The sequence below is a fragment of the Vipera ursinii genome (genome assembly GCF_947247035.1).
Source record: "Vipera ursinii genome assembly, chromosome: 6".
NCBI lineage: Eukaryota > Metazoa > Chordata > Lepidosauria > Squamata > Viperidae > Vipera > Vipera ursinii.
The window spans coordinates 77440718-77459992 of record NC_139515.1 but is presented as its reverse complement, the minus strand read 5'-3'; the positions used below and the strand labels follow the sequence as shown (position 1 = coordinate 77459992).

The window sequence follows — 19275 nt, the reverse complement described above, 5'->3', positions numbered from 1 at the left end:
TAAAATTTGCGGGGTTTGGCGGTCCCATGTGAATATGCCCAGGAGAGGTTTGTGATCTGTATAGATTGTAAAAGGTCTGCCATAGAGGTAATCGTGGAATTTCTTAATTCCAGCTACTATAGCCAGGGCTTCCTTATCTATTTGCGCGTAGTTGCGCTCGGTTTTTGAAAGTGTCCTAGAGTAGTATGCGATTGGGGCTTGCGTGCCATCGTTAAGGGAGTGGCTGAGGACTGCCCCGATGCCATAAGGTGAAGCATCGCAGGCGATGCATAGTGGTTTGGTTTCGTTGTAGTGCGATATGGTTGTATCGCTGGAGAGTAATTGTTTTAGCTGTTTGAAGCTGTTATTATGAAGTGGGGTCCACTGCCAGGGAGCCCCTTTGTCCAGGAGTCTATGGAGAGGTTCCGCTATTGTGGCTTTTCCGGGCAAAAATGAATGGTAAAAATTTAGGAGCCCTAGGAATGCCTGGAGCTCCGTTTTATTTTTTTTGGGGGGTGCGGCTTGTATTGCTTGTATTTTTGCATTGGTGGGGTGAATGCCTTTGCCGTCTATTTTGTACCCCAGGAACTCTGCGGAGGGTACTCCGATTGAGCACTTCTCCCGTTTTAATTTTAATCCAGCTGCGCGGAATCTTGAGAGGACTTTGTGCAGCCTGGTTGCTAGGGAGTGGGTGGAGTCGCCCGCGATGAGGACGTCATCAAAATACGGGCAGACTCCAGGGATGCCTTTGAGAGTTCGTTCCATGACTTCCTGGAATATTCCAGGTGCCACGGAGATGCCAAATTGGAGGCGGTTCACTTTGAACGCCCCTCTGTGCGTCACTATGGTTTGGGCTTCTGCGGTTTCCCTGGTTACAGGGAGTTGCAGGAAGGCATGTGCCAAGTCTAATTTGGCAAAAATGGAGCCAGACCCTATTTCTGAAAGAACATCTCTAACTGATGGGACTGGGTATGCATGGGGATTGAGTGCGCGGTTGAGGGTCGCTTTATAGTCCGCGCAGATTCTCACTTCACCATTGGGTTTGACAGGTGTCACTATGGGGGTTTCCCAAGTTCCGCTGTCAGTGGGTTCTAGGACTCCTAGTTTGAGCAAGCGGTCTAATTCCCTGTCTATTTTTGGTTTTAGGGCGAAGGGGACTTTCCTGGCTTTAATTCTAATTGGTCCGACCTCCGGTTTGAATTTGAGGTCGATGGGGGGGCCGTTATATTTGCCCAGTGAGCCGTCAAACACATCCGCAAATTTTTTGTAGATATTTTCTAAAGAATTGGTTTGGATGCGGTTTGTCCCTTCGAGGCGAATGCCTAATGCCTCAAACCAATCTAATCCTATTAGGCTAGTTCTTGGTTGCTTTGTTATTTGGGCTTTTAAGTGGCCTGAAAATTTTTTAAATTCGACTTTCAGGACGGCCTGTCCCTTTAAATCTATCTGCGCCCCTTGAAAATCTGCCAGCATGACCCTGGAGGGTTGGATGGGAATGCGGTGATTTGTTCTGTTGGCTATTTTCTGGAGGGTGTCCCCTGACAGGATGGAAACGGAGGATCCTGAGTCAACCTCCATTTCACAGGGGATTCCCTGTATTTTGACCCACGTTCTAACCTTGGCTCTGGGGATGTTGTTAGCGAGAGTTTTTGTTAGGGAGCATACGGACCCTACAACCCCCTGGGGAGGGCGGGGAGGGGCGGTCCTACCTGCGGGGATCTCGTCAAGGTCGTGGAGGGTCTCCCGGTTTAGGCTGCGACAAGCTGATCGGATGTGGCCGGTCTTGCCACAGCCGTGGCACTTCGCGTTCCTAAACCTGCAGGTGGCTCTGGCATGGCTTCCGCCGCAGCTTGCACACTTCGCCCTGGCGTTGGTCTGCAGTTTCTTCGTGTTGGGGCCCGTCTGTCGGTCTTGGTTGCGGTTCCTTTCCCGGCCGACGGTCATCCGGTTGAAACGGGAGAGGATAGCATCGACCCCGGATTCGGGCTCCGGCGGCCCTTGGTCGAGCTCCCTGGCCTGATGGACAGAGTTGCCTGAGTTTTCACCAAACGTCTCGGTTTCGTCGCGATGGCTGTCTTCGAACGCCATTATCTCCAGCGTGAGCTCTGCGAGGTCCATTGTGGGCTTTGCCACAAGCTTCCTCTGCAGACGCGCGTTCTGGAGACCGGCGATAACTTGATCGCGGATCCGGTCCTCCAGGTCGGGGAAATGGCACTTGCGGGCGGCGTGCCTGACGGTTGCGATGAAAGCGGTGGAGGTTTCACCAGGCTGCTGCTTCCGTCGGGCGAAATAGAGCCGCCAATACAGTTCTGACCGCCTTGGCATGAAGTGTTTGCTGAGGCGGTCTGTGAGTTCGGCATACGGAATGGTGGCGACCGGGTCCGGGCTGCAGAGGCCAACGGCGACATCGTATACCGCTGGCCCGCTCAGGCATAGGAGCGCGGCGGCCTTGTGGCGGTCCTCCGTGATTTTATTCACAAGGAGGTACCCCTCGACCTGGCCCAAATGCGACTCCCATCCTTCAGGGTGCCGGACGTCAAACTCCCTTATGTGTCCTAGGTTTGCCATTCCGGGTCCGCGGTACTTCGGGCACCTAGAAGGTTGGCTTGTCCGGTCGGTGACTTAGCTAGTGACTTCAGCGGTTGACCGGACAGCAACGCTCCTGGCCCGTGACTTCAGCTAGTACCGGGATCCCACCTTCGTCGCCAGGTGGATTATTGGCAGGAAGGACAAGGGAGACGCGTCTTCGTTAACAGGTTTATTTAGTCAGCCCGGACAAACACAGAACGGAGAAACATGCCTTATATAGGTAGCTGTCAAACGGGGCAGCGAATCAATAGTGGGCGTTTTTCCCGCCAAGGAGCAGGGCCAATGGGTCAGCTTTTAGGTCAGAATCTCCCTAGTGACAGTGCGAGTGCTTTAGCTAGGGAGGGAATCCCTTCAGCTGATTTTGGCGGGCGGCCGGAGCTTTGACAGCTAGCCGCCGGTACTGCGCATGCGTCAGTATTTGACAGCTCGCGGCTGCCGCTGTGGGATAGCCGCGGTTTTGACAGCTCGCGGCTTAATGCGCATGCGCGGCATTTGACAGCTGTCAAACGGCCGCGTGTACTAGTAGGCCGCGGGAGCGTCTGCGCATGTGCTAACTTTGACAGCTGTCAGTGCGGCCGCGTAAATGCGGCCTATGACAGCTGTCATTATGGTTATATTGACATTATATTGCAGAAGGGGCATCATCAACTTAGAGTCATTGCATTCCCACAAGTGCTCCAAGTTCAACCCCTTATGTGGCACCAATATAGTGTTAAACTTTAGTTGACCAGATGTTTGTGTATAGACTTGAATAAATTTTCTATGCTGCAGCCTAATGGTTATCCTGATTCTTGTGCCTGATATTAATACATTTAACTTTGCCCCCACCCAGCTCTGCCTTCTCTTCTCCTACAAAGGGTCACTTAGAGCAGGGGTCCCCAACCTCTGAGCCACAGTCAGGTACTGGGCTGCAGCCCATTAGGAACTGGGCCACAGAAGCGAGCTAAGCTTCATCTGTCTATGTCTTCAGTAGTGCCAGAAATGTTTTATTTTCAACTTTGGAAGGATTTCCATAAATGAAAAGGCCCAGCTATTAAAAAAATATTCCTTATTGATTAATTTGCTACGTTTATGTCTTACTATTCCTACAAGAGACTCAGTGCATGCTTTCTCATTCTGTATTTAGAAAGGCCTCCTAAGTCGGTTCAGGATAAGTTGTAGCGAACAATTCAAAGTCTAGCCAGGACATTTCATGGTTTGAGTGAAAATGTATGGATGGATTTTTCATCATTAGCCTGAGAAGGTGACATTTGTCTGCTGCCTTTGGACCAATTGGCTGCTATTATATGATCCTTACTTGTCATTTTAGGTAACAATATATCTTCCTTTCCAGTCAACAGAGAACCCACCACCATGTCTTCCATGAAACCAGACCATAGTACCATGTCTTCGGACACCTCTGACGAAAGCCTTGAAGAGGAGGTAGCTTTTTCTTGTCAAGGACAGAAGTTATATTTTGTTTTTTGATATGTGAGACATTTCCAACATAGTCCAAGGAAGGAAAGTTTGACCTTACATCTTTCATTTCATTCAAATTGTTATCGTATGCTGCAAAGAGATTTAAGAAAAGTGACAGGAAAAAAAAGGGTGCTGGAAGAATAGAGCCTACAGCTACATTTCCTTTAAAAATGATAGGGAGATATGGCAGTGTTCAACAAGAATCTGATTTGAGGCCATGCAGACTTTACGGGTATTTTTTTAAACAGTGGATTGCATAGGAGCTCTATCTTTAAAACAACAACAAACAAAAAAAAACAAATGATCAAGAGAAGTAATCCCTATGATGTGAAATTAATACATATCATAATTTATAATAATTTGATTTTATTTATTTCCCCACAAACCTGTGTCCAAAAACTGTGTGTGTTAATTACAAGATAATTTTTAATTTCTGAAAAGATTGACTTGGGACCAAATTAGAGGAAATAAATGTGATTTTTGCATTAAAAAATATATCCCAGAATATATCACATACTTCTGTCTCTGTTTTGATCAGTCACACATACACATGGGTCTGTTGTTTTTTCTATGGAAACAAAAGTACAGTAATAATAATAATAATAATAATAATAATAATAATAATAATAATAATAATAATAATAATAATAATAATAATAATAATAATAATTTTATTTATATACCGCCCTTCTCCCGAAGGACTCAGGTCGGTGAACAGGGCAGACATATAAAAAATACAAACATACAAAAGTTAAAAAGAATTAAACATATGCCCAAGCTAAAAACAGTAAATACATAGGCCAGGCCGGCTTGTTCAAATAGATGGGTCTTCAGACCGCGTTGGAAGGAGCGAAGGTCAGGTGCCATCCAGAGCTCGACCGGCAACTGATTCCATAAAGCCGGAGCACCCACAGAGAAGGCCCTCCCCCTGGGGGCCACCAGCTGACATTCTCTGACCGGAGGCACCCTGAGGAGGCCCTCTCTGTGGGAGCGTACAGGGCGGAGGGAAGTTGATGCTGGCAGCAGGTGCTCCCTAAGGTACTCCGGACCCATGCCATGTAGGGCCTTAAACACCATTACCAGTACCTTGAATCTCACCCGGAAGACAGTAGCTGGACATTTATTCCTTAAAGAGAAAACATAATTCCTGTGGATGAGGGATTTAGTAAGGAAAATGGTAAAAAGGTAAAGGAGTCCCTGCAAATTTTATTCCGCTAGTCGTTGCTGACTATAGGGGGTGGTGCCCATCTCTGTTTCAAGGCCATTGAGCCAGTGCCATCCAAAGACATTTCTGTGGTCATATGGTCAGCATGACGTCATGGAGCACTGTTACTTTCCCACCAGAGTGGTACCTATTTATCTACTCACATTTGCATGCTTTTGAACTGCTAGGTTGGCAGGAGCTGGTGCAAGGACAGGGGCTTACCCCATTTCATGGTGCTCAGTTCTCTAACCTAGGCAGCCGGCTTTCCAGCCACCAAGCCCAGCATCTTAACCACTGAGCCACCAAGACTCAGGAAAATGGCATGGCTTTTATTCCATTTGTCAACATTGGTTCTTAATCGATCAGGAATGCATCAGTGATCTGGTTTCTCTTGGTTTTCAATATCAGAATATCTTGAAGAGAGTTAGCAGTCTGCCCTTGGTTTGCTCCGTCTGTGACTTGGTTTCCTCAAACTACACCTCCATTAAGCGAAAAAATTCCTACCTTCAGACAGTGTGCGATGGGGCAGAGAAAGGTGTGAAGACTCTCACAGGTGCTGCTGTTAGCCGGGCACAACCGCTTCTGAACAGTTTTGAACCTCAATGTGAGTAAAATTATAACAGGAAAAATTGGCATTTCTATGGGTATCAAATGGGTACTTTGGAATTGATTGAAGAATGGAAAGGGATCATTTTGGGCAAGCCAGCCAATAATTTCTCATAAAAGTCAAACACCCCTGCCGGTATATGGAGTGTAGACACTCTGCAATATCATAAAACTGCCAGTAGATTTAACTGATGTACCAAAACAAAATGGTTAATAAATTTCCTGTCATCCTGCCTTGAAGCTTTGGGTGAAGAAAGGGGGGTCCTACTGCTGTTTTTTAAAAACTCTGGTGGCATAAATCAAATCACCATTCTGCATGGCTATCATCCTATCCAACAATAAGTTTTAATGTGGAGAAAGGCAAAGTTTTACATTTAGGCAGGAAAAATCAAGTACAGATTAGGTGAGACCTGGCTCAGAAACAGTAACTGTGAGAGGGACCTTGGAGTCCTAGTGGATGATCATTTGACTATGAGCCAGCAGTGTGCAGCAGCAGCCAAAAAAGCTAACACAATCCTGGGTTGCATATATAGAGGCATAGAATCAAGATCACATGAAGTATTAGTACTGCTTTATAAAACCCTAGGGCAGGGGTAGGCAACATCGGCTCTTTTATGGCTCATGGACTTCAACTCCCAGAATTCCTGACAGCTATGCTGACTCAGGAATTCTGGGAGTTGAAGTCCATGAGTCATAAAAGAGCTGAGGTTGCCTACCCCTGCCCTAGGGGGGCCACACCTGGAATACTGCAATCAGTTTTGGTCGTCATACTACAAAAAAGATGTTGAGATGTTGGAAAAGGTTCAGAGAAGAGCAACTAAGATGATCCAAGGCCTGGAGATTAAAATTTATGAAGAATGGCTGCAGGACTTGGGATTGGCTAGTCTAAAGAAAAGAAGAAAAAGGGATAATATGATAGCAGTATTCCACTATTTGAGAGACTGCCACAAAGAAGAGGGGGTCAAATTATTCTCCAAAGTACCAGAGGGCAGGACAAGAAACAATGGTTGGAAACTGATCAGAGAGAGAAGCAACCTGGAATTAAGGAGAAACTTCCTCACAGTGAGGACAATTAACCAGTGGAACAGCTTGCCCTCAGAAATCATGGGCGCTCCATCACTGGAGATCTTTAAGAAGAGACTGGACAGTCACTTGTCTGAAATGGTATAGGTTCTCCTGCTTGAGCTGGGGGCTGGACTAGAAGACCTCCAAAGTCCCTTCCAGCTTCTATTCTATTCTATTCTATTCTATTCTATTCTATTCTATTCTATTCTATTCTATTCTATTCTATTCTATTCTATTCTATTCTATTCTATTCTATTCTATTCTTCTACAAAGAAATCTACAGAATGTAAGAATTTCAGGAAGAATCCAAACTGTAATATTCAATTGTAGCTTCTGAATGGTCACAAAAGAGACCAAAATTTACTTATTTATGCATTTATTTGTCACATTTCTGTGGCTGCCCATCTCACAAATGGGATTCTTGGGAGTGTACAACAAAGCAAAAAACAGTAATTATTAAAACCATAAAGATTATAAAAGATAAAAATGAAAAAGAAAAGTTAATAGGCATTTATTACACTGGAGTCAATGGTGGGATTCAGCCAGTTTGCACCACTTCAGCAGTACCCATAGCTAATCTTCCAAATCGTTTTCAATGCATGTCCAATTGTATAGCTCTACAATATAATTGACTGTGTAAAATTCCTCTAGAAATAAAAGCTGGCTTACTAAGAAAGTTGAATGAGGTAGAATTTCTTTCTTCCCCTAAAATACATGTCCTGTGCAAACCTCAGAGTTTCCAGGAATCCATTACTCACAGATTTGAGGAATCAATGGTTCTTGAAAGCTTGCCTTAGCTGTTTTGAGCCCATTCCTGTTCTTTTGAGCATGTATGTACAAATGGAAAATCCCCTTATGAAGGCCTTATCGCCACGTTTGAAATGAAACTTAGAACATTTGGATCTTTTGACGTTCTGTCTTTGCTTTAGTTCAAATTCACAATATAAAACAGTTACTGAACAATTCAGCCACAAATCCTTCTTTGTACAATGATCTTGCTTTCAGCAGTATAATCAGTTAAGCTCCTTTGGCATTTATGCACACAATTTAACTAGATTAACTAGAATCAAGTGGCAATTTTTAAAATTTGCAGCTTCGAATCAGGAGCCAAGCAGTAACTCGGCAAATTATAAAGGATACCAGGAATGCAGAAAGAGATACTTCATCTGTTTTACAATTTAGCTACATATATTTATTAAGTCAATTATTTTATTGAAGAAAGTAAGAACCCATATTTAGTATATATCTTCCCCTACCTTTTCCCTAACACAAATCCCTAACTTTTTCTTGTCTTTCATTAGTTGCAACAGCAAACAAGTATGTATGTCGTGGCCTGGATACAGTGGAACAGAAGGTGCCAATTCTTCAACAGAGAGCTGATCAGGTAGCTTTTTTAACTTTAAAAAATATCCTGGTATGAAGGAAGAAAGCATAAACCAATTTTGGCCCAACTCTAGTTTTAGTATGCCATGCTAAATGAGAGCTGAGAGTTACTTTGGAGTCAGGTGGTCCGTATGTATGTATGTATGTATGTATGTATGTATGTATGTATGTATGTATAATGGATGGATGGATGGATGGATGGATGGATGGATGGATGGATGGATGAGACATTAGATTAGCCTTCCATAGCCAGACGCCTGAGTCTTCCAGATAGGCTTTACTTCAGCATACTGGAAAGCACAAAGGTATGGAAGGCTACTTTAGGTAATATCTTCTGTTTCTGTAAAGACCATTTTAAATAACAGTAGGTGAAGCCTAGTATTTAACACTAGTTCAATGGAGATTATTTACAGTTTCAGATCCTTTGTTTGTTCAGAGCAACTTACAGCTGGAATGACTGCACGAACCAGAAACAGCAGAGACATGGTGGAAGTGTATTCTATGCTTTGCTGAGCTACGCACTTCCTTTGTTACCTACCTGCTTTAAAAGAAAAATATTATTGCACATATAGCTCAGCTTTCTTCACTCAGGAGGTAGGCTGGCTAAGACAATAACAGGCACAAGATTTAAAATCTATATCTATCTGTCTATCTTGCCAATTAACACTAAATTTTCTGGACAGTGTACTGAACAAACATTTTTTAAAAAAACCTTTGAAATATTAAAAAAACGAAAGATTTTTTTAAAGAGAGTAACCAATTGCAAAGAAAAACAATTCCATCCCTTTTATATTTTGTGTAGAAGGAGATGGGGATTTTAAATAAATAACATTGGGATATCTGCTCTCATCTTTGCATATTAAGCTATAGGTTCTAAAATTTCATCTTCTGTGCAGCTTTATCTCCCACCGCTTTGCTGCACGAAGTGGACCAAGGGCATCCATAGAAGGATGTTTGTTTTTTTGTTTTTTTGTTTTAAATCAAGATGGCAGCCATTACTGGGAAATCACAGCTGCCATCTTGCCGACATTTACACTCTCCCCAACAGATGCCAGGGAATTGGAGTTGTACAGTTTAAAAAGAGTCAAAGTGAACATCATTCTGTGAATCACCCTTAAATGTGAGTCCTACCTCCTGAGGTAATAAAGACAGCTTAATCCAAAATGACCTCTCCTCTGTCTTCGACAGGTTGTGTCTGGGACAAAAGAACTGATGACTTCTAAAGTCACTAATGCCAAGAACGCCGTGACTCGCAGATTGTCAGGGATGGTTGGCATGACCAAAGATGTGGTTCAGAATGGTGTCAAAACCACGGCCTCCCTTGTCAGCAGCAGCATGACTGTAGTGATGGGAACAAGAATGGGAAAGATGGCCAAGAACAGTGTGGAAACCGTGCTGGGCCGGTCCCATGCATTTATAGATCACTACCTTCTTATCAGTGATGAAGACCTGAGTAAGCGCCTACTAGAAAGCCTAAGCATATGTCTTAGAATGGTTCTGGATGTTAATGATTTGGGCAAATGAGGAAGCACCACCGAAAGAGAATTCAGATTAAAGGTTAGGTAGGACAAGATCTTCAGCGGTGGGACACATGCTGTAGAAAGACACTCTTTTCATTCTGTAGAGCAGGGGTCTTCAAACCTGGCCCTTTTATGACTTGTGGACTTCAGCTCCCAGAATTCCTCAGCCAACGTGCCTGGCTGAAGAATTCTGGGAGTTGAAGTCCACAAGTCATAAAAGGGCCAAGTGTGAAGGCCCCTGCTTTAGAGGTTGCTAAACAAAGGCTGAATGGTAATGCTGAACATGTTATCACAGCAAAAGTTCTCACTATGCAGAAAAATTCTCTTGCATTTTTTTTCCACTTAGAAGAAAGAGAATTTGTTTATGACCACAATTGAGACCAAAATTCATGTTGCTCACTGAGAAATTTGTTAAGTGAGCTTTACCCCATTCTGTGACTTTTCTTGCCACATTTGTAAAGTGAATCACTTCAGTTGTTGAATTAGTAACATGGTTATTAAAGTGAATCTGGCTTCCCCATTGACTTTGCTTATCAGATGGTCGCAAAAGGTGATTACATGATCCTGGGTCACTGCAACCGTCATAAATATGAACCAGTTGTCAAGCATTCAAATGTAAATCATATGACCATGGGCTGGCTGCAACAATCACAAGGGTGAAAAATAGTCGTAAGTCACTTTTTTCAGTGCTGTTGTGACCTCGATTGGTCACTAAATGAACTGTCATAAGTCAAGGACAACCTGTGCTGTATATCAAGACAGAATTTCGATGAAATGCTTGTCTGTGATGCAAGGGGTCTTGCACTTGAGCAACAAAGCCATGTGAATGTTCTGCTTGTAAGGTACAATCAGTTTGCTAGTGATTGGCAGATTCCCTGGTTTTCCAAACTTAATCAGTTCTGAGGGAAGATATTATGAGAGGACATCTCCCCTTAAAATCTTTTAATTTTGCAAGTCTAAATAGCCAGGGAAGCCTTAGAACACCAAAGGGCATTGTTAGCTATCTCTAACAATAAGTCAAAATGCCACCAAGAGAGATTTAAAAGAAATTCTCAAGCACCCGGAGAAATGAGGTAGAAAAACGAAGCATTTAACAAGCAGATTTTACGTTTGGTGAACTTATATATCACGAAAGTTCAGTGAGGTAGCTCCTAAATTATACTTACTGTTTTTTATTTGGGAACAGCATAAATAATGAAGATCTCAATTTCAACGTAATCCCCTCATTTGCATCTGTTAGTCATCAACATCCTAACAATGATAGTCCTGTCAAAGTTGTTTTGACTTTCTTCAGAATTCTTTAGATCAGGGGTGTCAAACTCACAACGTCACATGACAGGTATCGCAACTTTTTCCCCATTGCTGGCAATGAGGTGGGCACAGTTTTGGTGTGACGCATCCGGTCTATGGGCCAGCAGTTTGACACCCCTGCTTTAGATATTTCACTTGAAGAGATGTTATCAAAGTAGTTGTTAACGTATTTGTTTCTTTGGACATGATGATAATTCAAGATCCAATCTGGATCGGTCACTGGGATCAGAGACTTACTCTTCCAAGCTTCAGAGTTGTGCTGGAGCCCATTCTCAGGGAACTTCTCTCTAAGGAATATATATTTGCCTTCATTCGTATGATTATCATTCTTCTCATATGCCTTCCAAGCATCACTGGGATTTGGGCAGCTTATAAAGTCATTAATTAATCATCTAATGACAATAATAATACTTAGAAAAGTTGCATGTTGACAACATTTTAAAAGTTACAAAAAGCCATCCTGCTTGGATCTGTACATATAATACACTGATACATTACAACATCCCAGCTTCTTGGGAAGGATTCAGTGCAAATGAAGGCTAACCCCAGCTAAAGAACTGTCAGTTGTGTTTTCACATTGTTGTGTAGATAATAATAACCTACCCTGGGGCAATCAGGCAAATGTAAGAATGAAATTGGAAAGAAGAAAAGAAAGAAAAAGTCTCTTGATGTACTCTTTGTGAACACCAACAACTGACACACCTGCTTGGACACAGGGGCCACAAAGGTAGCATAAAGTGGCAACAATAAATAAAATACCATCCAAAGACATGGACATATCTTCTGACAATGGAGTCCAACAAAACTCTCCTTCATTTAAGAACTGCGAAGATGAGAAGAGTTTTGTAAGGTACTTACTAAAGAGGGAGTCCTCGACTTAAGAACACAATTGAGCGTAAAATTTCTGTTGCTACACTAGCCAGTTGTTAAATACGTTTTACCCCCATGACCTTTTTTTTTGCATGTTAAGCAAATCACTGCACTTGTTAAATGAATCATACCTTCATTAAATAAATCTGGCTTTCCCCATTGACTTTGCTTGTCGGAAGCCAATTGGGAAGGTTTCAAATGGGGAATCACGGGACTCCAGGATGGTGCAACTGTCATATGCAAGTTGCCAAGCACCCAAATTTTGATTGTGTGACCATGGAGATAGTGCAATGGTTGCAAGTGTGAAAAACAGTTATAAGTGTACTTTCTTCAGTGCTGTGGTAACTTTGAATGGTCACTAAACAAAGGGTTCTAAATTGAGGACTACCTGTATCCTTTCCTCTTACTTTTAGAGCCTGTTATTTACACTGCCTTCCTCCTTTCAGTGGATCTGAAAACATGTTCTGAAGGGACAGAGATGGATCCAGTGCAGGAAGTGCAGACACAGATTAAGTGTAAAGGTTATTTGGCCTGCATGCTTTCTCTCTTGAACAAATTCCAACGTTATATATCCAAGCAATCCTGGTGCCATCTTAGGCATGCTAATGAGAGTCTCCAAATAGCCCTTGAAAACACCTTTTCGGTAAGTGCGATTCCTCTCACTTCTACGTTTGCCTGTCCTTGGAAGAAAACAATCACATCCATATTTGTTTAACGCATTTGTACACCTATTCCTGCACCTATGAGGGAAGGGGGGCGGGGTCAAAAAACCCCAAAATGGCACCCAGTCCTGCAAACTCAGAGCAGCCATTTTCAGAGCTGCCTCAGCTTGAAGTTTAAATGAGAACCATCCTTAACTCCTTTTATTGAGAAACGTGCAGTTTATTAGAAACGTGCAGTTTATTATACAGGTATAGTGTAGGTGGTACCTTGCTCGATAGTAGTAACTGTGAGAGGGATCTCGGAGGCCTAGTGGACAATCACTTCAATATGAGCCAGCAGTGTGCTGCAGCTGCCAAAAAAGCCAACACAGTGCTAGGCTGCATTAACAGAGGGATAGAATCAAGATCACGTGAAGTACTAATACCACTTTACAATGCCTTGGTAAGGCCACACCTGGAATACTGCATCCAGTTTTGGTCACGATGATGTAAAAAAGATGTCGAGACTCTAGAAAGAGTACAGAGAAGAGCAACAAAGATGATTGGGGGACTGGAGGCTAAAACATATAGGGAACGGTTGCTGGAATTGGGTATGTGTAGTTTAATGAAGAGAAGGGTGAGGGGTGACATGATAGCAGTGTTCCAATATCTCAGGGGCTGCCACAAAGAAGAGGGAGCCAGGCTGTTCTCCAGAGCACCTGAGAGCAGGACAAGAAGCAATGGATGGAAACTAGTCAAGGAGAGAAGCAACCTAGAACTAAGGAGAAATTTCCTGACAGTTAGAACAATTAATCAATGGAACAACCTGCCTCCGGAAGTGGTGAATGCTCCAACACTGGAAGTTTTTAAGAAGAGACTGGACAGCCATTTGTCTGAAATGGTATAGGGTTTCCTGCCTTAGCAGGGGGTTGGACTAGATGACCTCCAAGGTCCCTTCCAACTTATTATTATTATTATTATTATTATTATTATTATTATTATTATTATTATTATTATTCAAGTGAATTGCAGTAATGCATAGCTAGAAGTGAGAATCACATGCCAAAATCCCCAAGTCTAAATTTTCCCTCCCTTACTCACCTCCCATTATTGCCCCCTCCCCCATGTCCAATGAAATTCAAGCAAGATGTTTTCAGAACGGTTACTTCAGATGTAGGTTTTGCATTCAGCTGCATTCTGTTCTCAGACGGTTGTCCTTGAAGCCCATCTCAGAGAGATACAGTGAAGTTTCGTTACCCTCGAAGCATCCCCCCTCCCATCCAGCCCCCCCCCTTGAATTCATGGCAGCTGATACTGAATGGTTGTGAGGCACAAGCGTGAGGGAGCAGCTTCAGCTATCTTGATTGTTCAGACCCTCGATGTCCCAGAATGTTTTTAAAAAATCTTGAACAAAATGGAAATAATTACTGAATTATCTTCATTATACATTTGTGAACGTTTATGAGCGAGATGGTTCACCCTTACATATTCATTATTGGCTCAATGTGTGGTAGTTGCTCTTCAGAGAGTCCATCTGGATGTACCCGGAAAGTGAGAAAGAAAGATGGAGCATGGTTAAATTTACACAACATAATAGACTAATGCAGTATTTTCCAATCTTGGTCATTTGAAGATGTGTGGACTTCAACTCCCAGAATTCCCCAGCCAGCATTAGAAATTGAAGTGCACACATCTTTAAATGATCAAGGTTGGACAATACTGCATTAGACTAACTAGGATTAGTAGTTTGTAATTCATTGATGTGGAAACCCAACTATTCTCTTAACATATTGTATGATGTAGGCCACTGCTTTAAATCATAATAAGGTTAAATTTGGGAGGAGCAGAGAGTGTTATGTGAACACAACTGTGGGTTTTTTTTAGCCAGGTTTAACATTATCTGGACCTAATCTGTATATATAGCAATGACATCAACCAAAAAAACATAAGACCAAAATTCTTGGATTTTATTCTTTCCTTGCTTCTCTTCCCCCATTTTAACTAACATCAGTCCCTACCAGGTGCCTCCATATTTCATCTTTAAATGAAAAGATTTTTAAAAAGAAAAATCACCCTGAGAGAGAATGGCAGTATAATTTGGGCTGTCTCAAGAACCTAGAAATGAGACTGGAAGCTAAGATGATTCTACAGTTTCTTTTAGAGAAGAAACATTTTCCAAAACTTGGTGCCCTTTGAATATGAAACTATAACTCCCAGGATCCCTAATTTGCAGGCTGGGTGCTCCATTCCAAACCTCCAGAAAGTGTCAAATTATAGACGATTGTTCAAATGTTTTAATGAAATTAATTTGTTTTGAAACCTTGGACCATATACTAAACTGGGGCATTTTACAGACCCGTGCCACGGGGCAGAAGAAGAAGAACCCAAGTTGGCTCCTTCAGTCAGCTGGTGGCTGTGGCAGGATGGGGGAGAGAAAGTGGTTTTCTGCACCTTTGCAGTGCTTGGCCCTCACCTGGAGCTGCTCGAGATGTTTGGGGAAATCAAATACGATTACATTGGTTCAGCACTCCACAATCCCAGTTTCTCATGTAGCCCCTTGGTAAAATTAATTGCCCACCACTGATGTACTGTACGTACAACAGACATCTTATCACAACTGAGCTATGAACCCCTTACAAGAAGCAAGTATATAGACCCAGATCTCCATTCCAGTGGCTCCTCATCTTTGAAAACTGATTTTTCCATGAGCAAATATATTTGCCTCCATTCAAGGTTGCTTAAACCAGGTTGAGTAATAGCCTCAGCCAAGTAGCTTCTGACATGATAAATTTGTTGACCTATTTGCAACCGCAATAGTCAAGGGAGTTATTGTCTAAAGTACAGGAATAATAATAATAATAATAATAATAATAATAATAATAATAATAATAATAATAATAATAATAATAATAATAATAATAATAATAATTTTATTTATATACCGCCCTTCTCCCGAAGGACTCAGGGCGGTGAACAGGGCAGATATATAAAAAATACAAAAATACAAAAGTTAAAAGAAAATTAAACATATGCCCAGCTAAAAACAATAAATACAGATATTAAAAATGACATAAAAACCCAACCCATCCCTCTTCAGGCCAGGCCGGCTTGTTCAAATAAGAATGTCTTCAGATCGTGACGGAAGGAGCGAAGGTCGGGTGCCATCCGGAGCTCAACCGGCAACCAATTCCATAGCTCCAGGGCGCCCACAGAGAAGGACCTCCCCCTGGGGGCCACCAATCGACATTCTCTGATCGGTGGCACCCTGAGGAGGCCCTCTCTGTGGAAGCGCACAGGGCGGAGGGAAGTTGATGCTGGCAGCAGGTGCTCCCTAAGGTACTCCCTAAGGAAGCTCACGGAAGGACAGAGTCACACCTGGTTCTGCAGGATCACAGGGAAAGAAGATAAAACCAATTCTGTCAGGGGCTGAAGTATTCTTTGCAACCAGGGTTAGCTGGAACTCACCCAAGGAAAGTAGAGGAAGATCTTCTGAAGCAGGGGTGTCAAACTGCCGGCCCACGGACCAGTGTCATCATACCGAAGCCGCGCCCACCCCATTGCCGGCAATGCAAAAAGAGTTGCGATACGTTGCGACACGTCACGTGACGTGGCGAGTTTGACACCCGTGTTCTAAAAGGCTGAAGCTGCTATTAATCCCATCCTGTCCCTTGGAAGATTTAATCCCACCCCTTGGAAGATTTATCCACTTTCTTAAAGGGCCCTTGCTCAGGTCCACAATCATGGCTCAGAGTTGTTCTTCAGGCCTGTAAAAATCCACTAAGCACACATCTTCTGCTCTGGACAGTCTTAAAGAAGGAGATAGTTATATGCTCTAACCACACTTCTCCCCTTCTGAATTATTTTTTTAGTCAGATAATTTTACTGTGCTTGTTCGTTTGATTGAGTCACTCAGTTAAGGGCATAAACTGAAAAGAAGTGTATGGCTAAAGGGGAACATCCTCTAAAGGTATGTGAGAAAGGCCTTGTGAGATGGAGCCAAGAGACACTGCAGCTGTATAATGGTCTGCAGCTGTATAATGGATGGGACAAGAAACTCAGAAGAGACTCTCCGTAGTTCAAGGGGTCTTCAAACTCGGCCCTTTTATGAGTTGTGGACTTCAACTCCCAGAATTCTTCAACCAGGCAGACTGGCTGGGGAATTCTGGGAGTTGAAGTCCACAACCCATAAAAGGGCCGAGTTTGAAGATTGCTGCCCTAGTTGTAAGACTCAGAAGAGACTCTCCCTCAGGCTGTAAAGGAGTCGAGGGGAGAATTGTACTTTCAGAATTGCAAGATTGTTGTTGGCTACACCATCAGGCATCACAACCAGATGAGTTAATTCTACTTTATTGTAAACTACATTTACACAACCTTGCACCTTTTAGTGTTTCAACCAGGGCTGTTAAAAAGGGAGGTTCAGTCATTATGGTTGTCTTCATCTGTTGGAAAGATGCAAAAATGTTGACAGATCACCTTGTAAGGGAGATGGGGCAGCATGAAAATTTTAACTATATTTTGTATGGACGAAGCAACCGCCAGTCTCTCAGTGATTTTATTCCTTCCCAAACTGGGAAGATTGTGCTCCAAAGGGAGGGCAAAGTTAGAAAACTAAGGGGAGCAGAAATGGGAGTGGAGAAGGAACCCCCCCAAAGTCTTGCCTAACTGTATCCAAACAGAATAAGTGGAGAGTCATTTAATCTCTCTCCATCATACAGTAATAATAAACTTTGAGCAATTCCCTTAAAGCAGCTACTCTAGAACTCATAAGGGACGCGGTGGCTCAGTGGGTTAGGATGCTGAGCCTGTCGATCAGAAGGTTGGCAGTTTGGCCAGTCAAATCCCGAGTGCCACGTAGCAGAGTGAGCGCCTGTTACTCGTCCCAGCTTCTGCCAACCTAGCAGTTCGAAAGCACGTAAAAAATGCAAGTAGAAAAATAGGAACCACTACAGTGGGAAGGTAACAGCATTCCGTGCACCTTTGGCGTCTAGTCATGCCGGCCACGTGACCACGGAGACGTCCTCGGACAAGCGCTGGCTCTTCGGCTTTGAAACGGAAATGAGCACCAGCCCCTAGAGTTGGAAACGACTAGCACGCATGTGCGGGGGAACCTTTATAGAACTCATGTAATTTGCCTGCCTAAACTGATCTTATTTGGAATGTTGTGTGAATGATTATTGGCTACTCTTGTTTTACTTTTCCCAATAACTCCCTTTTTGAAAAAAAATCTAGAGATTTGGCTTCACGGGTTCAGAAAAGGCAGATAAGTGCAGTTCTTCCGAAAGCCTGCCCCTATGCAAAACTGCATGATTGTACAGCGCCCCCTTGTGTTTCAAGAATAATTTCAGTTTTGAATTGTTCACTTCAGGTAGGAAGATCCAAAGTACCTTCCTTTATATATTTTTCTAGAACTGGGCCTAAGAGAAACTCCTTACTAGGAGGGTTAAAGACACCCCCCTCCCAGTTAAACTGAGGAGATTGGGTTTGTCCTAATTAACTTTTGCTGAAGAATTCCTGGGAAAAGGGGGTTAAATTGTCTTTCAGGTTAGAACAGAAGGTAACTATTAGCATATATCAAGCTATTGTTAAAAACGTAAGAACTACAGGTAGTCCTTGACTTACAACCACGGTTGGGACGTGAATTTCAATCACTAAGCAATACAGTCATTAAGCAAATCATCATCACATTACTGGCCCTGATTTTATGATTTTTACCGCAGTCCTTAAGCGGATCACATAAGTCATTAAGCAAACCCAGCTTCCCCTATTGATTTTGTTTGTTGGAGGGCACTGGGAAGATTGCAAATCGTGATCATGTTAACTGCAGGATGCTGCAACCATCACAAATCAGAGCCGGTTACCAAGTGCCCAAATCATGATCACGTGACCGCAGACAGCAGTGTGGCAGTCATAAACTGGTCATGTCACTGTTTTCAGCTTCAACGTAACTTTGAAATAAATGGTCATAAGGTGAGGACTACCTGTAGTGAAAAAGTCAACAGTCTTGTCACAAGAGATGTCACACTGAAATCTATTTTTAAACAGAGGCTGTATCTCTGTGACAAAAGGCCTGTTTTGTCAAGATGAGTAAGATTCATGTCTGATACTCTGTAAAGCAGCTTTTGAAGAGCAGCTTAGAAAATCTGAAGACAATGGAACAGTGGTTTAACTATAGGACATTTCCAATTCTAATAATACCCAGTGTGTGTGTTTTTTATACCCCTAGGAATGGAAAGGTTGGCTAATAGCCTTGTACTACACCATAACACTTCCCCTGAGGACTGTCTACTTGATCCTCATCTTCACTGTTGAAGAACTGTCTGCCAAATTTAATGAGAACGTTCCCCAAGCTTCTTACATCCTAGAAGACCTCAAGTTGATCCTGTCTGCTCTCACTTGCCTTCAGGAACTCTGCTGGAAAATCTTTGCCCGTGTCTGGGAAAAAATGTCGGAGGAAGAAAACCTCAACACTCTCTTGAACTATATCGTGCAAACGCTTCCCTTCTGTTTCTTTGCCAACCACTGCAAATGTACGACCTCCACGGACAGCACAGCAAAAGCTTTAAAGGCCATCCAGAGGGTGCAGGCATCTAGGGACAGTCTTCTTGCACTGGAGGGAAGCGGAATCTCCTCAATAGTTGCGGCCACTTGA

General features: G+C 43.0%; 1 protein-coding gene across 1 annotated transcript; it reads left to right on the top strand.

Moving 5' to 3' along the window:
• Positions 1-3921: 3921 nt before the first annotated feature.
• On the top strand, positions 3922-19275 carry LOC310642016 (perilipin-3-like; the record flags this gene model as incomplete). The annotated part of the gene is made up of 6 exons (XM_083365393.1): positions 3922-3990; positions 5639-5834; positions 8203-8285; positions 9473-9737; positions 12399-12694; positions 18850-19275. 6 exons carry the CDS (start codon positions 3922-3924, stop codon positions 19273-19275), a joined length of 1335 nt encoding a protein of 444 aa, XP_083221519.1.